The 14,672-nt window shown below is 49.8% G+C and overlaps 1 protein-coding gene across 2 annotated transcripts in view; it reads right to left on the bottom strand.

Moving 5' to 3' along the window:
* Window positions 1–14,672, bottom strand: part of APMAP (adipocyte plasma membrane associated protein) — a 63,517-nt gene that overhangs the window by 33,327 nt on the left and 15,518 nt on the right. For both annotated transcript variants that reach the window (XM_030196270.1, XM_030196269.1), the window contains exon 3: window positions 4,967–5,082. In XM_030196270.1, coding sequence (XP_030052130.1) covers window positions 4,967–5,082 — 116 coding nt within the window. The remainder of the gene's footprint in view (window positions 1–4,966; window positions 5,083–14,672) is intronic.

Genomic DNA, 14,672 nt, shown 5'->3' on the forward strand with positions numbered 1-14,672 from the left:
AACAAATAAATAAAATTTTATTCTTGTGCAGAGTAACTGGTGTGGGTCTATGGGGTGTGGGACAGGTTCTTGGGAGTTGAAGAGTTTGGTTTTGCTTGCTTTTCATTTTGTTGTCGTCATCTCACTTAAATACAAAAAGACGGGAATATTACTGATGTATAAGACGAAGCCACTTTTAGTGGGCTCCTCAGCTGTAATGAATCTGTACATCATGTGGTTTTCCACTGTTAATGTTTGCCGTTGTATGTCCTGTGGATTCATTCAATAAAGCTTCCTGTTAAAAATTCAAAAAACAAAAAAATCACTTGTGTGGGGCTATCCAGGAAAATTCAGCAGAATTTAACCAGACTGTGCCCCTGAATATCTCCTCTAACTGCCCATGCCAAAACCGGCTAGTTTGTGGGCAGTCTGGGACGGAGTTTGGTTAGCAGCAATTTTCAGTCTACTAACCAGCTGAGCAACCACAAATTTATTTTATTTATATACTGTCTAGACTTAAGTGGTTTACAGTTTTATAGGTACTGGCACTGTCCCAAATGGGCTCACAATCTAAGCGTATATTGTACCTGGGGCAACAGAGGATTAAGTCTTACCAGGGTCACATGGAACTGCAGAGGGAATTGAACTCTGTTCCCCAGGATCTCAACCCACTGCTGCCCATTAGGCAGCAGAAGGAATCAAACCCAGTTCCCCAGGTCCACAACCCACTGGACTAACCCCATTAGGCCACTCCTCCACTCCTCCACTCCTAAAATGAGGACACAAAAAAAAAAAAAAAAAAAAAGGCTGTCCTAACTTTATGTGGGAGGTTAACCAGGCACATCTGAATATCAACCGGTGCCTGGTTAACTTTTGGGTCCTGGCCATTGTGTTGCCATCCCCCACCCCCACTCTCCAGAGGCCCAGAAACCCCCTTTCCAATTCCCTCAGAAGCCCTCTCTTTCCTCCTTCACCAATCCCATCTAAAACAAGCCCCTCTTACAATCCCCCTCCCTCCCCACACAGGTTAGAAACAGCAACTGGGCCCAACCCCACCCATTCCACCCCTGTAGACCCCCCCCCCCCCCCGGGTCTACCGTGACATATCCTGGTAGTCCAGTGGGGTCGGAGGGGAAGGAGCGAGCCCACTCACTCCTGCCCATTGTGGCTGGCTCCTTAAAAAGGCTGCCATGACCTCTAGCTTACAGGGTGAGGGGTAGGCCTGGTTGGCCTCTCTAACCCTGGGGAAAGGGAGAGGTGACTCAGGAGAGCAGAGGGTGCCTACATAAGCTCCAGTGGCCAATATCTGAAGAATTGATCCCAGATATAGCCCAGGATTAAATCTCTGGGGCTAATTTAGCCAGCAGAAGTCAACATTAAAAAAAAAAAAAAAAAAACTCAAACACTGGACCTCTACTGGCTGAATATCAACCAGAACGTTTTTGGTTTATTAGTTTATTTATTGGAGACAAATTAGAAATGCAGGTGAGACCTTGCAGGACCTCAGTGTTTCAAAGTGGATATATCTCAGGTTGTGGCAAGATCTCAAGTGTGCCTAGAAAACCTAGGGTAGTAGCTTATTGACCGGAACGTACCCAAGCAGTAACCCAACTGGCAGCTGGGGGACTGGAGGAGTAGGTGCACATAAGCCTTGTGCAGTACGGAGACCCTCTGGTGGCCTAGGATTCAACCTCAGGCTGGTGCACGACAACACTTTTATAATGCTGCCTTTTTGTGCTTTGCACTTGCCGTTTCCTGTGGCTTCTCTGGAAGGCGTCCTTTTTTTCTTTTTCTGCAGACACACTGCTGCCTTGCCTCTGGAAGCAGCAGGATTAGGCAGAAGGGACCATAACCCCTTTCCCTTCCAATAAGCACCAGGAGCCACTAGTCTCCCATCCCTGGGCAAAACAGTGTGAAATTCAAAGCGCAATTATGCTTTTGGCCAAATCCCTCCTGGTGCAAGCCTCTGCAGTACTGTGATTTCATAGCATCCCCTACACCTCAGACCTTCTACTAACTGTAGAAAATACATGCAGTTTGGCATTATGTTAAAAGTACTTTAAAACTCTTGCGAGACACTAAAGTGTTTCTCAACTTCAAGTGCCCCCTAAGTCAAAGAAATTTCAACCAAGTACCCCCAAGCTCCAATCAGCAGATTTTGAAATGGACATTCCAAAAAACAGACATTCTAATCACAAGATAAAAAATAAAATTACTTTTTCTACCTTTGTTTGGTTATTTTATTTTTCTAATTATGTTGGTCCAAGTTCTGGTTTCTGGTTTCCTCCATCATCTGGTCATTTTTCTCTCTCCTCTTCTTTCTTTCAGCATTCAATTCCCTTCCTGCCTCTCTCTGTTCAGATTTAATTCATTCTTACTTTCCAATCTTCAATTTCCCTCTTTTTATTGCATCTACCTACAACTTTCCATCTCTCTTTCCCTCATCCCGGCTCTCCTTCCTTATTTCTCAGTCTTTCACTAACTATCCTCTCTCTCTCCTCACCTGCCATCCAGTTGTCACTGCTGCTGCTTCTTCAGAACAGCAGTTTTCCAGCATGCGCTTGTCAGCTCTGCCAGTGCCCCACCCCATGACGTCAACTTCCTGTTCCAGGGCAGGACGACCAGGAGCCAATAGCACACGAAGGAAGACTTCGGCCACACAGTTGCTGTATGTGGTTTTGCTGCTGCAGCTGTTCTTCTGCAGAAGCAGTGGAGGTGGCAACAAGAGGGAGGCAAAGAAGGTCCTCCACCAAAGACTCTCTACCATGTGTTGACAGCCTACCGGGCACCATGTATCATGTGTGGTATACAGAGTGGTGTGCTGGTAAATGTTTAACAGACTCTCAAACAAAATATTAAATACATTTTTAAAAACCCACCCGTAGATTTATACGTTAACTATCATACATTCTATTGGTACAAATATGTGCAGGCAGCAATCACCTTACAAATAATACTAAAACATACAATATTCTTTACTGAAAATTACAAATGGCCAATTGATTTTCACTGCACATCTGTAGCCAACCTATGTTTGCTACTCATCCAAGAGTTTCCACAATACATTTATTAACATTAAATCTGACTATCAGAATATTTCTCACCCTATATACCAACATACCCACTACTGGAAAACTGGAACAAGCTGAACTATTACATATTCCCACACAGACACTACAAGCCAGCAGAATAGAGATGGCCCCTCCAAATGCTTCAAAAATTAACCTGAAATCCTAAGAAGCTAGACTCTGCATGCAGTATAATACCAGGAAAAAGGAAAGAAATATATTTCCTCCTATATAGTGCAAAATAACAGACGATGTAAATTCTCAAACTGAACATATTCCAAACACTAAAATAAAGGTAGAAAAAAATCATTTTATTTTCATCAACTTTGTTTTTCTAATCACGTTGGTCTCAGTCTCTGATTCTGCTGCTCTCTATCTGTTCTCTTAACTCCATTTCCAGGGCTTCTTTAGTTCTCTACTTTCCTCCTTTCTTCTTCATTTCTTGCCCTACTTCCATAAATAAAAGCTGGGCCCTCCGTGGACTTGAGTGGATTCAGCTTTTGCCTATTTTCTCCATCTATATGCAGTTTTTCTCCTCATCTCCTGCATCTTCTTTTCTCTTCCCTCCCCTCTATACATGTCCAGCATTTCTCCTCTCTCCCATCTCTTAAATCCATGTCCAGCATTTTCACCTCCCCTCCATGTGCATCTCCTTCCTCTCTCTTCCCTCTATCCATAATCAGCATTTCTCCTCTCTCCCCTCCATCCATGTCCAGCATTTCTCCTCTCCACATCCATGTCCAGCAATTCCCCTCTCTCCCCTGCCCTCCATATCCGGCAAGTCTCTCTCCTGCTCTCCTCCCATCCACATCCAGCAATTCTCCTCTCTCCCCCCTGCCCTCCCCATTCATGTCCAGCAATTCTCCTCTCTCCCCCCTGCCCTCCCATTCATGTCCAGCGATTCTCTCCTCTCTCTTTCCCCTGCCCTCTCCTCCAATCCATGTCCAGTGATTCACCCCAGCCCCCACCTGCCCCCCTTTTCAGCCCCCAAGTTACTACTACTACTATTTAACATTTCTAAAGTGCTACTAGGGTTACGCAGCGCTGTACAATTTAACACAGGACAGTCCCTGCTCAAAGAGCTTACAATCTAAAGGACAAATGTACAACCAGACAAGTAGGGGTCGTCAAACTGGGGCAGTCTAGATTTCCTGAAAGGTATAAAGGCTAGGTGCCCCAGCCTTAGCCCCCTTTTCAGCTGCTGCTTCTAGTTCCAGTACCCGCAACAGCCCTCATTTTGTTCTTGTCACCCTGCGTCTCTTACCTCAAAGCGGCAGCGTGACAGCATCAGTGAAAGAAGCAGGCTGCTGGCTCAGGCCGTCCCTCACTGTGTCCTACCCTCCTCTGATGTAATTTCCTGTTTCCGCGAGGGCGGAACACACCCAAGCCGAAATCCTGCTTCCTTCGCTGATGCTGTCACGCTGATGCTTTGAAGTAAAAGATGCAGGGTGGCAAGAACAAAATTGTGGCACCCTCCAGAGGCCGGCACCCCCTGCCATGTTTACCATGCTTAACAGGTTGAGCCAACAGTGTGGCAGGAATGAAGGACAGAGAATCGCTCCTGCTGCAGCTGATCTGGCGCAACAACCGGCTTGCAGATTTTCAGAAAGTCTGACAACCGGCTCGTGAGCCGGCTCCAACATACCACCCCCATTGAGAACCTCTGCACTAAAACACATCTAGGAGTTTATTACTGCAAAGGCTGCTTTGGTCAGAACTAGTAAGGTAGTATATAAAGTAAAATATAACCAAATGGTTGAGTATTTTAAAATCTGAAAGTGAAAAACATTTAAATGTTGCATATGACATTAGCTCTGTATTGGAATTACAGGTATGTTTAAGAATCAAATTCTACAACATAATGTTTGAAATACTTGTACAGATTGCTGAGAACATGTGCAAATCAGAGATAGACTCACCACCAAAAACTGCAATAGATTCTGGTCCAACAAGTTGACCTTCAAACAACCTCTCCGCCTGTCTTAATTTCAGATTTGGCTCTAGAATACCACTCAGAAGGGGAGGCTCTTGGAAACTAGAAACAAAACCAAACATTTTTCAATATATTAACTATTAACATTACCTGACAGCAGAGATGGGCCTCATATGAATTCTATTAAGGTGACCAAGAGGCATATTTTCAAAGCACAAAGTTCCAAAGTAACCTATGGAACTTTGTAAGTCTAAGTACTTTGAAAATGACCCCCCCCCCCCCCCCAAGTCACTGGAAGAAGAGATCAACAAAAGGAGCAAGGGAGAGAGAGAGAGAAGGTGCTGCAAGATCTGCACTCTCCCTGCAGAGCAGCAAAAAAAAAAACACACATTCTCTTCTCTCCACTGGGAGGGCACTTGCTCTCTCAAAGGCCAGAATGGGTTCCAGAAGGGCCCCTGGAAGCGACTGGAGGGTTACTTTTGCAGTCAAAGAATAACATTCTCCACAAGACATCGCCACCAACCAGGTTTTTGGATAGTAAAATTTTAAAAAAGGGAGAAGAGAACTGTCTAGATTTCAAGCAGATCCAAGAGAGGAAAATGCCTGTTGGGATTAAAGAGGAGGAGTAGCCTAGTGGTTAGGGTGGTGAACTTTGGTCCTGGGGAACTGAGTTTGATTCCCCGCACAGGCAGCTCCTTGTGACTCTGGGCAAGTCACTTAACCCTCCATTGCCTGCCACATTGAGCCTGCCATGAGTAGGAAAGCGCGGGGTACAAATGTAACAACAACAAAAAAAAGCGAAGCCTCAGTTTTCCTGCAGTTTTACAAAAAGGGTATGATACATACCTGTAGCAGTTGTTCTCCGAGGACAGCAGGCTGATTGTTCTCACGACTGGGTTGACGTCCGCGGCAGCCCCCACCAACCGGAAAAAGCTTCGCGGGACGGTCGGCACGCAGGGCACGCCCACCGCGCATGCGCGGCCGTCTTCCCGCCCGTGCGCGACCGCTCCCGCCAGTTGAATGACAAGCAATAAAGTATAAAACACAACTCCAAAGGGGAGGAGGGAGGGTAGGTGAGAACAATCAGCCTGCTGTCCTCGGAGAACAACTGCTACAGGTATGTATCATACCCTTTCTCCGAGGACAAGCAGGCTGCTTGTTCTCACGACTGGGGTATCCCTAGCTCTCAGGCTCACTCAAAACAAGAACCCAGGTCAATGGAACCTCGCAACGGCGAGGAAACAACAGAAATTGACCTACGAAGAACAACTAACTGAGAGTGCAGCCTGACCAGAATAAATTCGGGTCCTGGAGGGTGGAGTTGGATTACACCCCAAACAGATTCTGCAGCACCGACTGCCCGAACCGACTATCGCGTCGGGTATCCTGCTGGAGGCAGTAATGAGATGTGAATGTGTGGACAGATGACCACGTCGCAGCCTTGCAGATCTCTTCAATAGTGGCTGACTTCAAGTGGGCCACCGACGCTGCCATGGCTCTGACACTATGAGCCGTGACATGACCCTCAAGAGTCAGCCCAGCCTGGGCGTAAGTGAAGGAAATGCAATCTGCTAGCCAATTAGAGATGGTGCGTTTCCCGACAGCGACCCCTAGCCTGTTAGGGTCGAAAGAAATAAACAATTGGGCGGACTGTCTGTTGGGCTGTGTCCGCTCCAAGTAGAAGGCCAATGCTCTCTTGCAGTCCAATGTGTGCAACTGACGTTCAGCAGGGCGGGTATGCGGCCTGGGGAAGAATGTTGGCAAGACAATTGACTGGTTAAGATGGAACTCCGACACCACCTTCGGCAGGAACTTTGGGTGAGTGCGGAGCACTACTCTGTTGTGATGAAATTTAGTATATGGAGCATGAGCTACTAGGGCTTGAAGCTCACTGACCCTACGAGCTGAAGTAACTGCCACCAAGAAAATGACCTTCCAGGTCAAGTACTTCAGATGGCAGGTATTCAGTGGCTCAAAAGGAGGTTTCATCAGCTGGGTGAGGACGACGTTGAGATCCCATGACACAGTAGGAGGCTTGATAGGGGGCTTTGACAAAAGCAAGCCTCTCATGAATCGAACGACTAAAGGCTCTCCAGAGATGGCTTTACCTTCCACACGATAATGGTAAGCACTAATCGCACTAAGGTGATTCCTTACTGAGTTGGTCTTGAGGCCAGACTCTGATAAGTGCAGAAGGTATTCAAGCAGGTTCTGTGCAGGGCAAGAACGAGGTTCTAGGGCCATGCTCTCACACCACACGACAAACCTCCTCCACTTGAAAAAGTAACTCTTTTTAGTGGAATCCTTCCTAGAGGCAAGCAAGACCCGGGAGACACCCTCAGACAGACCCAACGCAGTGAAGTCTACGCCCTCAACATCCAGGCCGTGAGAGCCAGAGACTGAAGGTTGGGGTGCAGCAACGCTCCGTCGTTCTGCGAAATGAGAGTCGGAAAACACTCCAATCTCCACGGTTCTTCGGAGGACAACTCCAGAAGAAGAGGGAACCAGATCTGACGGGGCCAAAAGGGCGCTATCAGAATCATGGTGCCGCGGTCTTGCTTGAGCTTCAGTAAGGTCTTCCCCACCAAAGGTATGGGAGGATAAGCATACAGGAGGCCGGTCCCCCAATGGAGGAGAAAGGCATCCGACGCTAGCCTGCCGTGTGCCTGAAGTCTGGAACAGAACAGAGGCAGCTTGTGGTTGGTCTGAGAGGCGAAAAGGTCCACCGAGGGGGTGCCCCACGCTCGGAAGATCTTGCGTACCACTCTGGCATGGAGCGACCACTCGTGCGGTTGCATGACTCTGCTCAGTCTGTCGGCCAGACTGTTGTTTACGCCTGCCAGGTATGTGGCTTGGAGGAGCATGCCGAACCGACACGCCCAACGCCACATCCCGACGGCCTCCTGGCACAGGGGGCGAGATCCGGTGCCCCCCTGCTTGTTGACGTAATACATTGCAACCTGATTGTCTGTCCGAATTTGGATAATTTGACAGGACAGCCGATCTCTGAAAGCCTTCAGTGCGTTCCAGATCGCTCGGAGCTCCAGGAGGTTGATCTGCAGATCCTTTTCCTGGAGGGACCACAGACCCTGAGTGTGGAGCCCATCGACATGGGCTCCCCACCCCAGGCGAGATGCATCCGTCGTCAGCACTTTCGTGGGCTGCGGAATTTGGAATGGACGTCCCAGGGTCAAATTGGTCCGGATGGTCCACCAGAGCAGTGAAGTGCGACAACTGGTGGAGAGGCGGATGACATCTTCTAGATTCCCGGTGGCTTGGAACCACTGGGAAGCTAGGGTCCATTGAGCAGATCTCATGTGAAGACGAGCCATGGGAGTCACATGAACTGTGGAGGCCATATGACCCAGAAGTCTCAACATCTGCCGAGCTGTGATCTGCTGAGACGCTCTGGTCTGCGAAGCCAGGGCCAAGAGATTGGTGGCCCTCGCTTCGGGAAGGTAGGCCTGAGCTGTCTGGGAATTCAGCAGCGCTCCTATGAATTCCAGAGATTGAGTTGGCTGGAGATGGGACTTTGGGTAATTTATCACAAACCCCAGCAGCTCCAGAAGTTGAATAGTGCACTGCATGGACCGGAGGGCTCCTGCCTCCGAGGTGTTCTTGACCAGCCAATCGTCGAGATATGGGAACACGTGCACTCCCAGCTTGCGTAGGTAGGCCGCTACCACCACGAGGCACTTTGTAAACACTCGTGGGGCAGAGGCGAGCCCAAAGGGCAGCACACAATACTGAAAGTGCCGTGCGCCCAGGCGGAATCTGAGATACTGTCTGTGAGCTGGCAGTATCGGGATGTGAGTGTATGCGTCCTTTAAATCCAGGGAACATAGCCAATCGTTTTTCTGAATCATTGGCAGAAGGGTGCCCAAGGAAAGCATCCTGAACTTTTCTTTGACCAGGAATTTGTTCAGGCCTCTCAGGTCTAGGATGGGACGCATCCCCCCTGTTTTCTTTTCCACAAGGAAGTACCTGGAATAGAATCCCTGCCCTTCCTGCCCGGGTGGTACGGGCTCGACCGCATTGGCGCTGAGAAGGGCGGAGAGTTCCTCTGCAAGTACCTGCTTGTGATGGGAGCTGAAAGACTGAGCTCCTGGAGGACAATTTGGAGGCAGGGAGGCCAAATTCAGGGCGTATCCGCACCGCACTATTTGGAGAACCCACTGGTCGGAGGTTATGAGAGGCCACCTTTGGTGAAAAAATTTTAACCTCCCTCCGACCGGCAGATCGTCCGGTACGGACACTTGTAGGGCGGCTATGTTCCCGTGGATCCAGTCAAAAGCCCGTCCCCGGCTTTTGCTGTGGAGGCGCAGGGGGCTGCTTAGGCGCACGCTGTTGACGAGAACGAGCGCGCTGGGGCTGTCCCTGTGCCTGACGAGGCCTTCGGGCCGGCTGGTTGTACCTACGCTTTGCAAAAGAATAGGGTGCAGCCTGCCGTGCCCGGGAAAAACGCCCACCCGTGGGGGCGGGTGCTGAAGGCGCCCGGTGGGAGAGCTTGTCGAGAGCGGTTTCCCGCTGATGCAGTTGGTCCACCATCTGCTCGACCTTCTCACCGAAAATGTTATCCCCCCGGCAAGGGACGTCAGCCAGTCTCTGCTGGGTGCGGTTGTCCAGGTCAGAGGCACGCAGCCATGAGAGCCTGCGCATCACTATACCTTGGGCCGCAGCACGAGATGCCACGTCACAGGTGTCAAAAATCCCCCTGGACAGGAACTTTCTGCACGCCTTCAGCTGCCTGACCACCTCCTGATAAGGCCTGGACTGCTCCGGCGGGAGCTTATCGACCAGGTCCGCCAGCTGTTGCACATTGGTCCGCATGTGGATGCTCATATAGAGCAGGTAAGATTGGATGCGGGTCACGAGCATGGAGGACTGGTAGGCCTTCCTCCCAAATGAGTCCAGAGTGCGAGACTCCCGCCCCGGGGGCGCCGAGGCGGTATCCCTCGAACTCCGTGCCCTCTTGAGAGCAGAATCCACGACCGCTGAGTCATGGGGCAACTGGGGCCGCATGAGCTCTGGGTCAGAGTGGATCCTGTACTGGGACTCTGCTTTCTTGGGAATGGTGGGATTAGTTAATGGTCGCACCCAGTTCCGGAGCAGCGTCTCCTTCAGGACATTGTGCAGCGGTACCGTGGAGGACTCTCTAGGTGGTGATGGATAGTCGAGGACCTCGAGCATCTCGGCCCTCGGCTCTTCCACAGAGACCACGGGAAAGGGAATGCTTATAGACATATCCCGCACAAAGGAGGCAAAGGAGAGACTCTCAGGAGGTGAGAGCTTCCTCTCCGGTGACGGCGTGGGGTCCGAGGGAAGGCCCGTAGACTCCTCTGAGGAGAAATATCTCGGGTCCTCCTCTTCCCCCCACGAGTCCTCATCCTCGGTATCGGACATTAGCTCATGTAGCTGAGTCCGGTACCGGGCCCGGCTCGACGTCGAGGCACCGAGGCCTCGGTGTCGTCGAGCGGTGGACTCCCGCGCCGGCGGGGACGGAGCTCCCTCCATCGACGTCGACGGGGACTCCACCTGCGTGGCTGTCGAGACCGGCACCGCAAGCGGCGGCGGTGTCGACTGCCCCGGCGCCGGGCTAGAGCTCGCCGGCGCCACAGTCATCGGCGCCGAGGGCGCAAGCACCCCCGGCGCCGGCACAGCCTGGCGCATCAGCCCTTCCAGGAGCCCCGGAAGGATGGCTCTGAGGCACTCGTCCAGGCCCGCTGCCGAGAAAGGCGGTGGGGCCGGTAAGGGTGTCGGTGCCAGAAGCTGCTGGGGGCCAGGAGACGGCACCGAGGTGCCGGAACCCCGACGCGTCGGTACCTCCACCACCGACGGAGATCTCTCCTCTCTGTGATGACGCTTCGGCGTCGACTCCTCTTCAGGCACCGAGGGCTCCCGGTGACGGCGCTTCTTGTCCTTCTTCCGGTGCACGTCACCGGTGCCGGAGGGCATGGAGGAGGAGGAGGTCGATCCCCCTCGGTCTCGAGGTACCGGGTCCGACAGGGTTCGGTCCCGTGGCTCACGAGTTGAGGGAGTGACCGGGGCCGACTGCCCACGCGGTCTCTCTACCCCACTCTCGCCGGCGGACCGGCGGGCCGACGGGACCTGTTCTCCTGGGGTCGCTGCCATCGGTGCCGATGTCTCGGGCATCGATACCGGTACCGAAGAACCGGCCTTCGATACCGATGCCGTCGAGGTCGACGTCGAGGGGCCGGCGCAAGTTCCAAAAAGACGGTCCCGCAGAACTTGCCTCGCAACCTGAGTCCGTTTCCGGAGACCGAGACACAAAGCACACGACTTGAGATTGTGCTCCGGCCCGAGGCACTGGAGGCACCAAGCGTGGGTGTCGGTCTGCGAGATCGGCCGGCCGCAGCGACCACACTTTTTAAATCCACTCGGGACCTTCGAGGACATCGACGGAAAAATCGCGTCGGCGAAGTCAAAGTCGGCAATGGTGGCTAAAATCACACCACGAAAATTGAAACCGACCGAGCGGCCACTAGGCCGCAACGAGGCGTCCCCGCTAGAAAGCGAGGGAAAAGGGAGGAGCGCGTGCTCCACACGCGCAAAATTCTTTTTTTTTTTTTTTTTTTTTGGATAACAAAACGAAACGAAAGAAGAAGAGGCCGAAAAGGCCAAGAGCGACGACCCGCGTAAACGCGGTCGAAAATTCCGGCGGCTGAAACGAGAGAGTTGCAAAAACACGACTCTCTCAGTCGCGGAAAAAAAGTAACTGGCGGGAGCGGTCGCGCACGGGCGGGAAGACGGCCGCGCATGCGCGGTGGGCGTGCCCTGCGTGCCGACCGTCCCGCGAAGCTTTTTCCGGTTGGTGGGGGCTGCCGCGGACGTCAACCCAGTCGTGAGAACAAGCAGCCTGCTTGTCCTCGGAGAAGCACCATTACAAAACTACACTGAGTTGTTGAATCACCGTTTAGCACCACTGGAAAAGCTCTTGATTTTTATATCAAGTAAATAGACGCTCCCTTCCCCTAATGGAAGAATCCTGACTCCAGGTCTGAAACGAGTATTCAAAAAAGGTGGCTCCTTGCTTGTTTCCATGAGGAAAAAATAAGAAATAAACAAAGTTTACACACGAGCACATATTAAACCCGTGCTTTAAAAGTAAACACCACTGGCTTTAAAATTAGAAAAGGTGGCTTTTACAGCACAGCCATGGCATAATTTCAGACCTTCTACCCTGCCCAGAAGGATCTTTCCCCATGATCCTTTGTGCAATCTCTTATCCCTCTTTACAGGGTGAGAGTTCAGAAGGCAAAGATCATCCTTAACATATTTGAAATTGCAACACATCCTTAACACAATTTCATCTGCACTGTGGTAGATGAATGGGATCATCAGTGCAAGCCCAGGCAGCTGCAATGAAGAGGTCATATTTGAACTGCAAGCTGCTCTGTTCCAGTACACTACTTTAGAAAGGAACAGAAAAGCAATGTCGCACTCCTGCAGCAGGTGCTTCCCTTAGCCAGCACGACTGATGAGGCACACAATGTCACTGGGATTAACTGCTCTCCCAAAGCTCAAAACTTAGTATAAAGTTCCGAGCATGTGAGGCCCTTCCTGCATACCATGGTTTCCAACTCCTCAGTTTGTTCCAAATCTAGTAAGGAAAAGTCAACTCTCAGGCAGGTGGGTGGGATAGTGTGTCTCATCAATCATGCTGTCTACAGAAAAACATCTGCTACAGGTAAGCAATGCCGTCTCCCCCCCCCCCACAACAAGCACTGAATGAACTACACAAGGATTGTTGGAAGTCTATACTAGTCTTATGCTTACAGCAGCCTGCATTGACAATTTGCTATGCCACTGTGATAGTTTAATAACACTCGTGGATTGAAGTGCCTATGATTTCCCCCCACTTTTCAAAAAAAAAAAAAAAAGCACACAGAGACTGGATAAAACAATTTAAGAGAAGGTCTAACAGCTGGAGAATACAACTGGTTTGCCAATGGTTCCTAACAGAAAAAGGTTGGAAGATTATTCCTCTTGCACCGGCAGGGACAAAGATGCCAGGGTCATACATGTGCTCCCCGCCCACCCCACCAAGCATGTGTTCAGATTGATATAATGCTTCAGTCACATGCAGTAAGACTTATGATAGAAAAAAGAAAAAAAATGTTGGTGAAATTTAGGCATACCCAGTACGTTTTTACTAGCAAAAAAGGTGCCGGTACTCAAATACTAGGCCACCTCTTCAGGAGTGAGGTGATCACTGAGGGATCCACCTCACAATGGCCAGGCCCCCTGCAACCAGTCACAGAATCTATGACAAGGCAGAATTGGTGTGTAGATCCTGAGCTCTTTCATTAAAACTTGGGGTCCATGGGTCAATTTTAGCAGACAATAGAAAAGGTACCGGTACTCAGTACCACCAAGTACCCCCTCAAAAAAGCCCTGGGCATACCTGTTAATTATTTCCTTTAGTCGGGCTGTACCATCCTGAACAAGCAGCTGTTATCCGTTCCTGTCAGCAAAAGATGTAGAGAAACTGAACTTTCCTAGTGACATCACCAGTATAACCTGCTGATGCTAAGTGGAAAGCACCAGTATTTCTCTACCTCCAGCAAATAACTTGTTCAAGTTGGTGAACCTGATTCCTGGCCTAGCTCCCATCAGCGCAGGCTGGTGCCTGTGGCAGGTCCCCCTAGGGCTCAGTCATACGCCTCATACGCCTCACCACGTGGTTACCCATGGGCAATGACTTAGTCCAGTCCATGGACCTGGAAATGAGCCTAAAGGCCACCCACCTCTTCCTCCTCCTTCACTATCACTCTCACATGGTCATCTGTAAAACCCTCAGAAGAAGTGCTCTTCTGAATGTTCTGTTTATTATTCTGAGAATATTTTGCCACCCAAGAATTTACAGATCTTTGCAAATAATCCTGGGCATCTTGAACTTCTTAACCTTATTTCAATTTGCCTCTAAATTGCTTCTACGTTTTTTTTCTTTTAATTCAGCCAATTGGTCTTGAAATTGGTTGAATTGTGGGTTAGTTTGGATGTTGTAAATCTGCTCAGCATCTCAAGTGACCTCTATAGTTGTTTCCTGGATTGTCTCTAATATAAACACCATGAGGTAAAGGGAGCACTTGTTCAAAATCACTGCCCACTTAAATAGGAACACCTGATTACTTGTGAAAACTCTGGGATACTTCTGAATACAAAGACCCCTGGGTATAATAATCTGCCATTTTTAATATATTGAAATCAGAGACATACTGCGTAATTGCATTCTAATCAACGTGCACTGTAGATTCAACCACTGATTTTTTTTGTTGGTTATATTGTCACCCCCCCCCCCCCCCCCCCCACAAGTATCCTGCAAAAAGGATGAACATGAACCCAATTGAAGAGCACTTTTCCAAAACTCACTCAGTCCATCAGCGGCAGTTTTGAGAAAAATAGGTAGCAGCTTTTGCAAAGACTATTCAACACAAAGTCAAAGTCAAAACAAAAATAAATGGACTGAGTTTTAGAAAAAAGTGTTGTTCCACTGGGTGATGTGTTCAATGGAATAGCATAGCGTGCGCTGCCAAACTGGTTAATTCTATTGGGAACAGTAGAAAGTACTCCAAAAAAATAGAAAACTCAAAATATCATGGAGGTTATTATTATAAAACATCCACCCTCTCATGAACACAACCTGCACTAACTTTTAAAATATAATAAAT

Source organism: Microcaecilia unicolor, chromosome 3 (assembly GCF_901765095.1).
Source record: "Microcaecilia unicolor chromosome 3, aMicUni1.1, whole genome shotgun sequence".
Taxonomy (NCBI): Eukaryota; Metazoa; Chordata; class Amphibia; order Gymnophiona; family Siphonopidae; genus Microcaecilia; species Microcaecilia unicolor.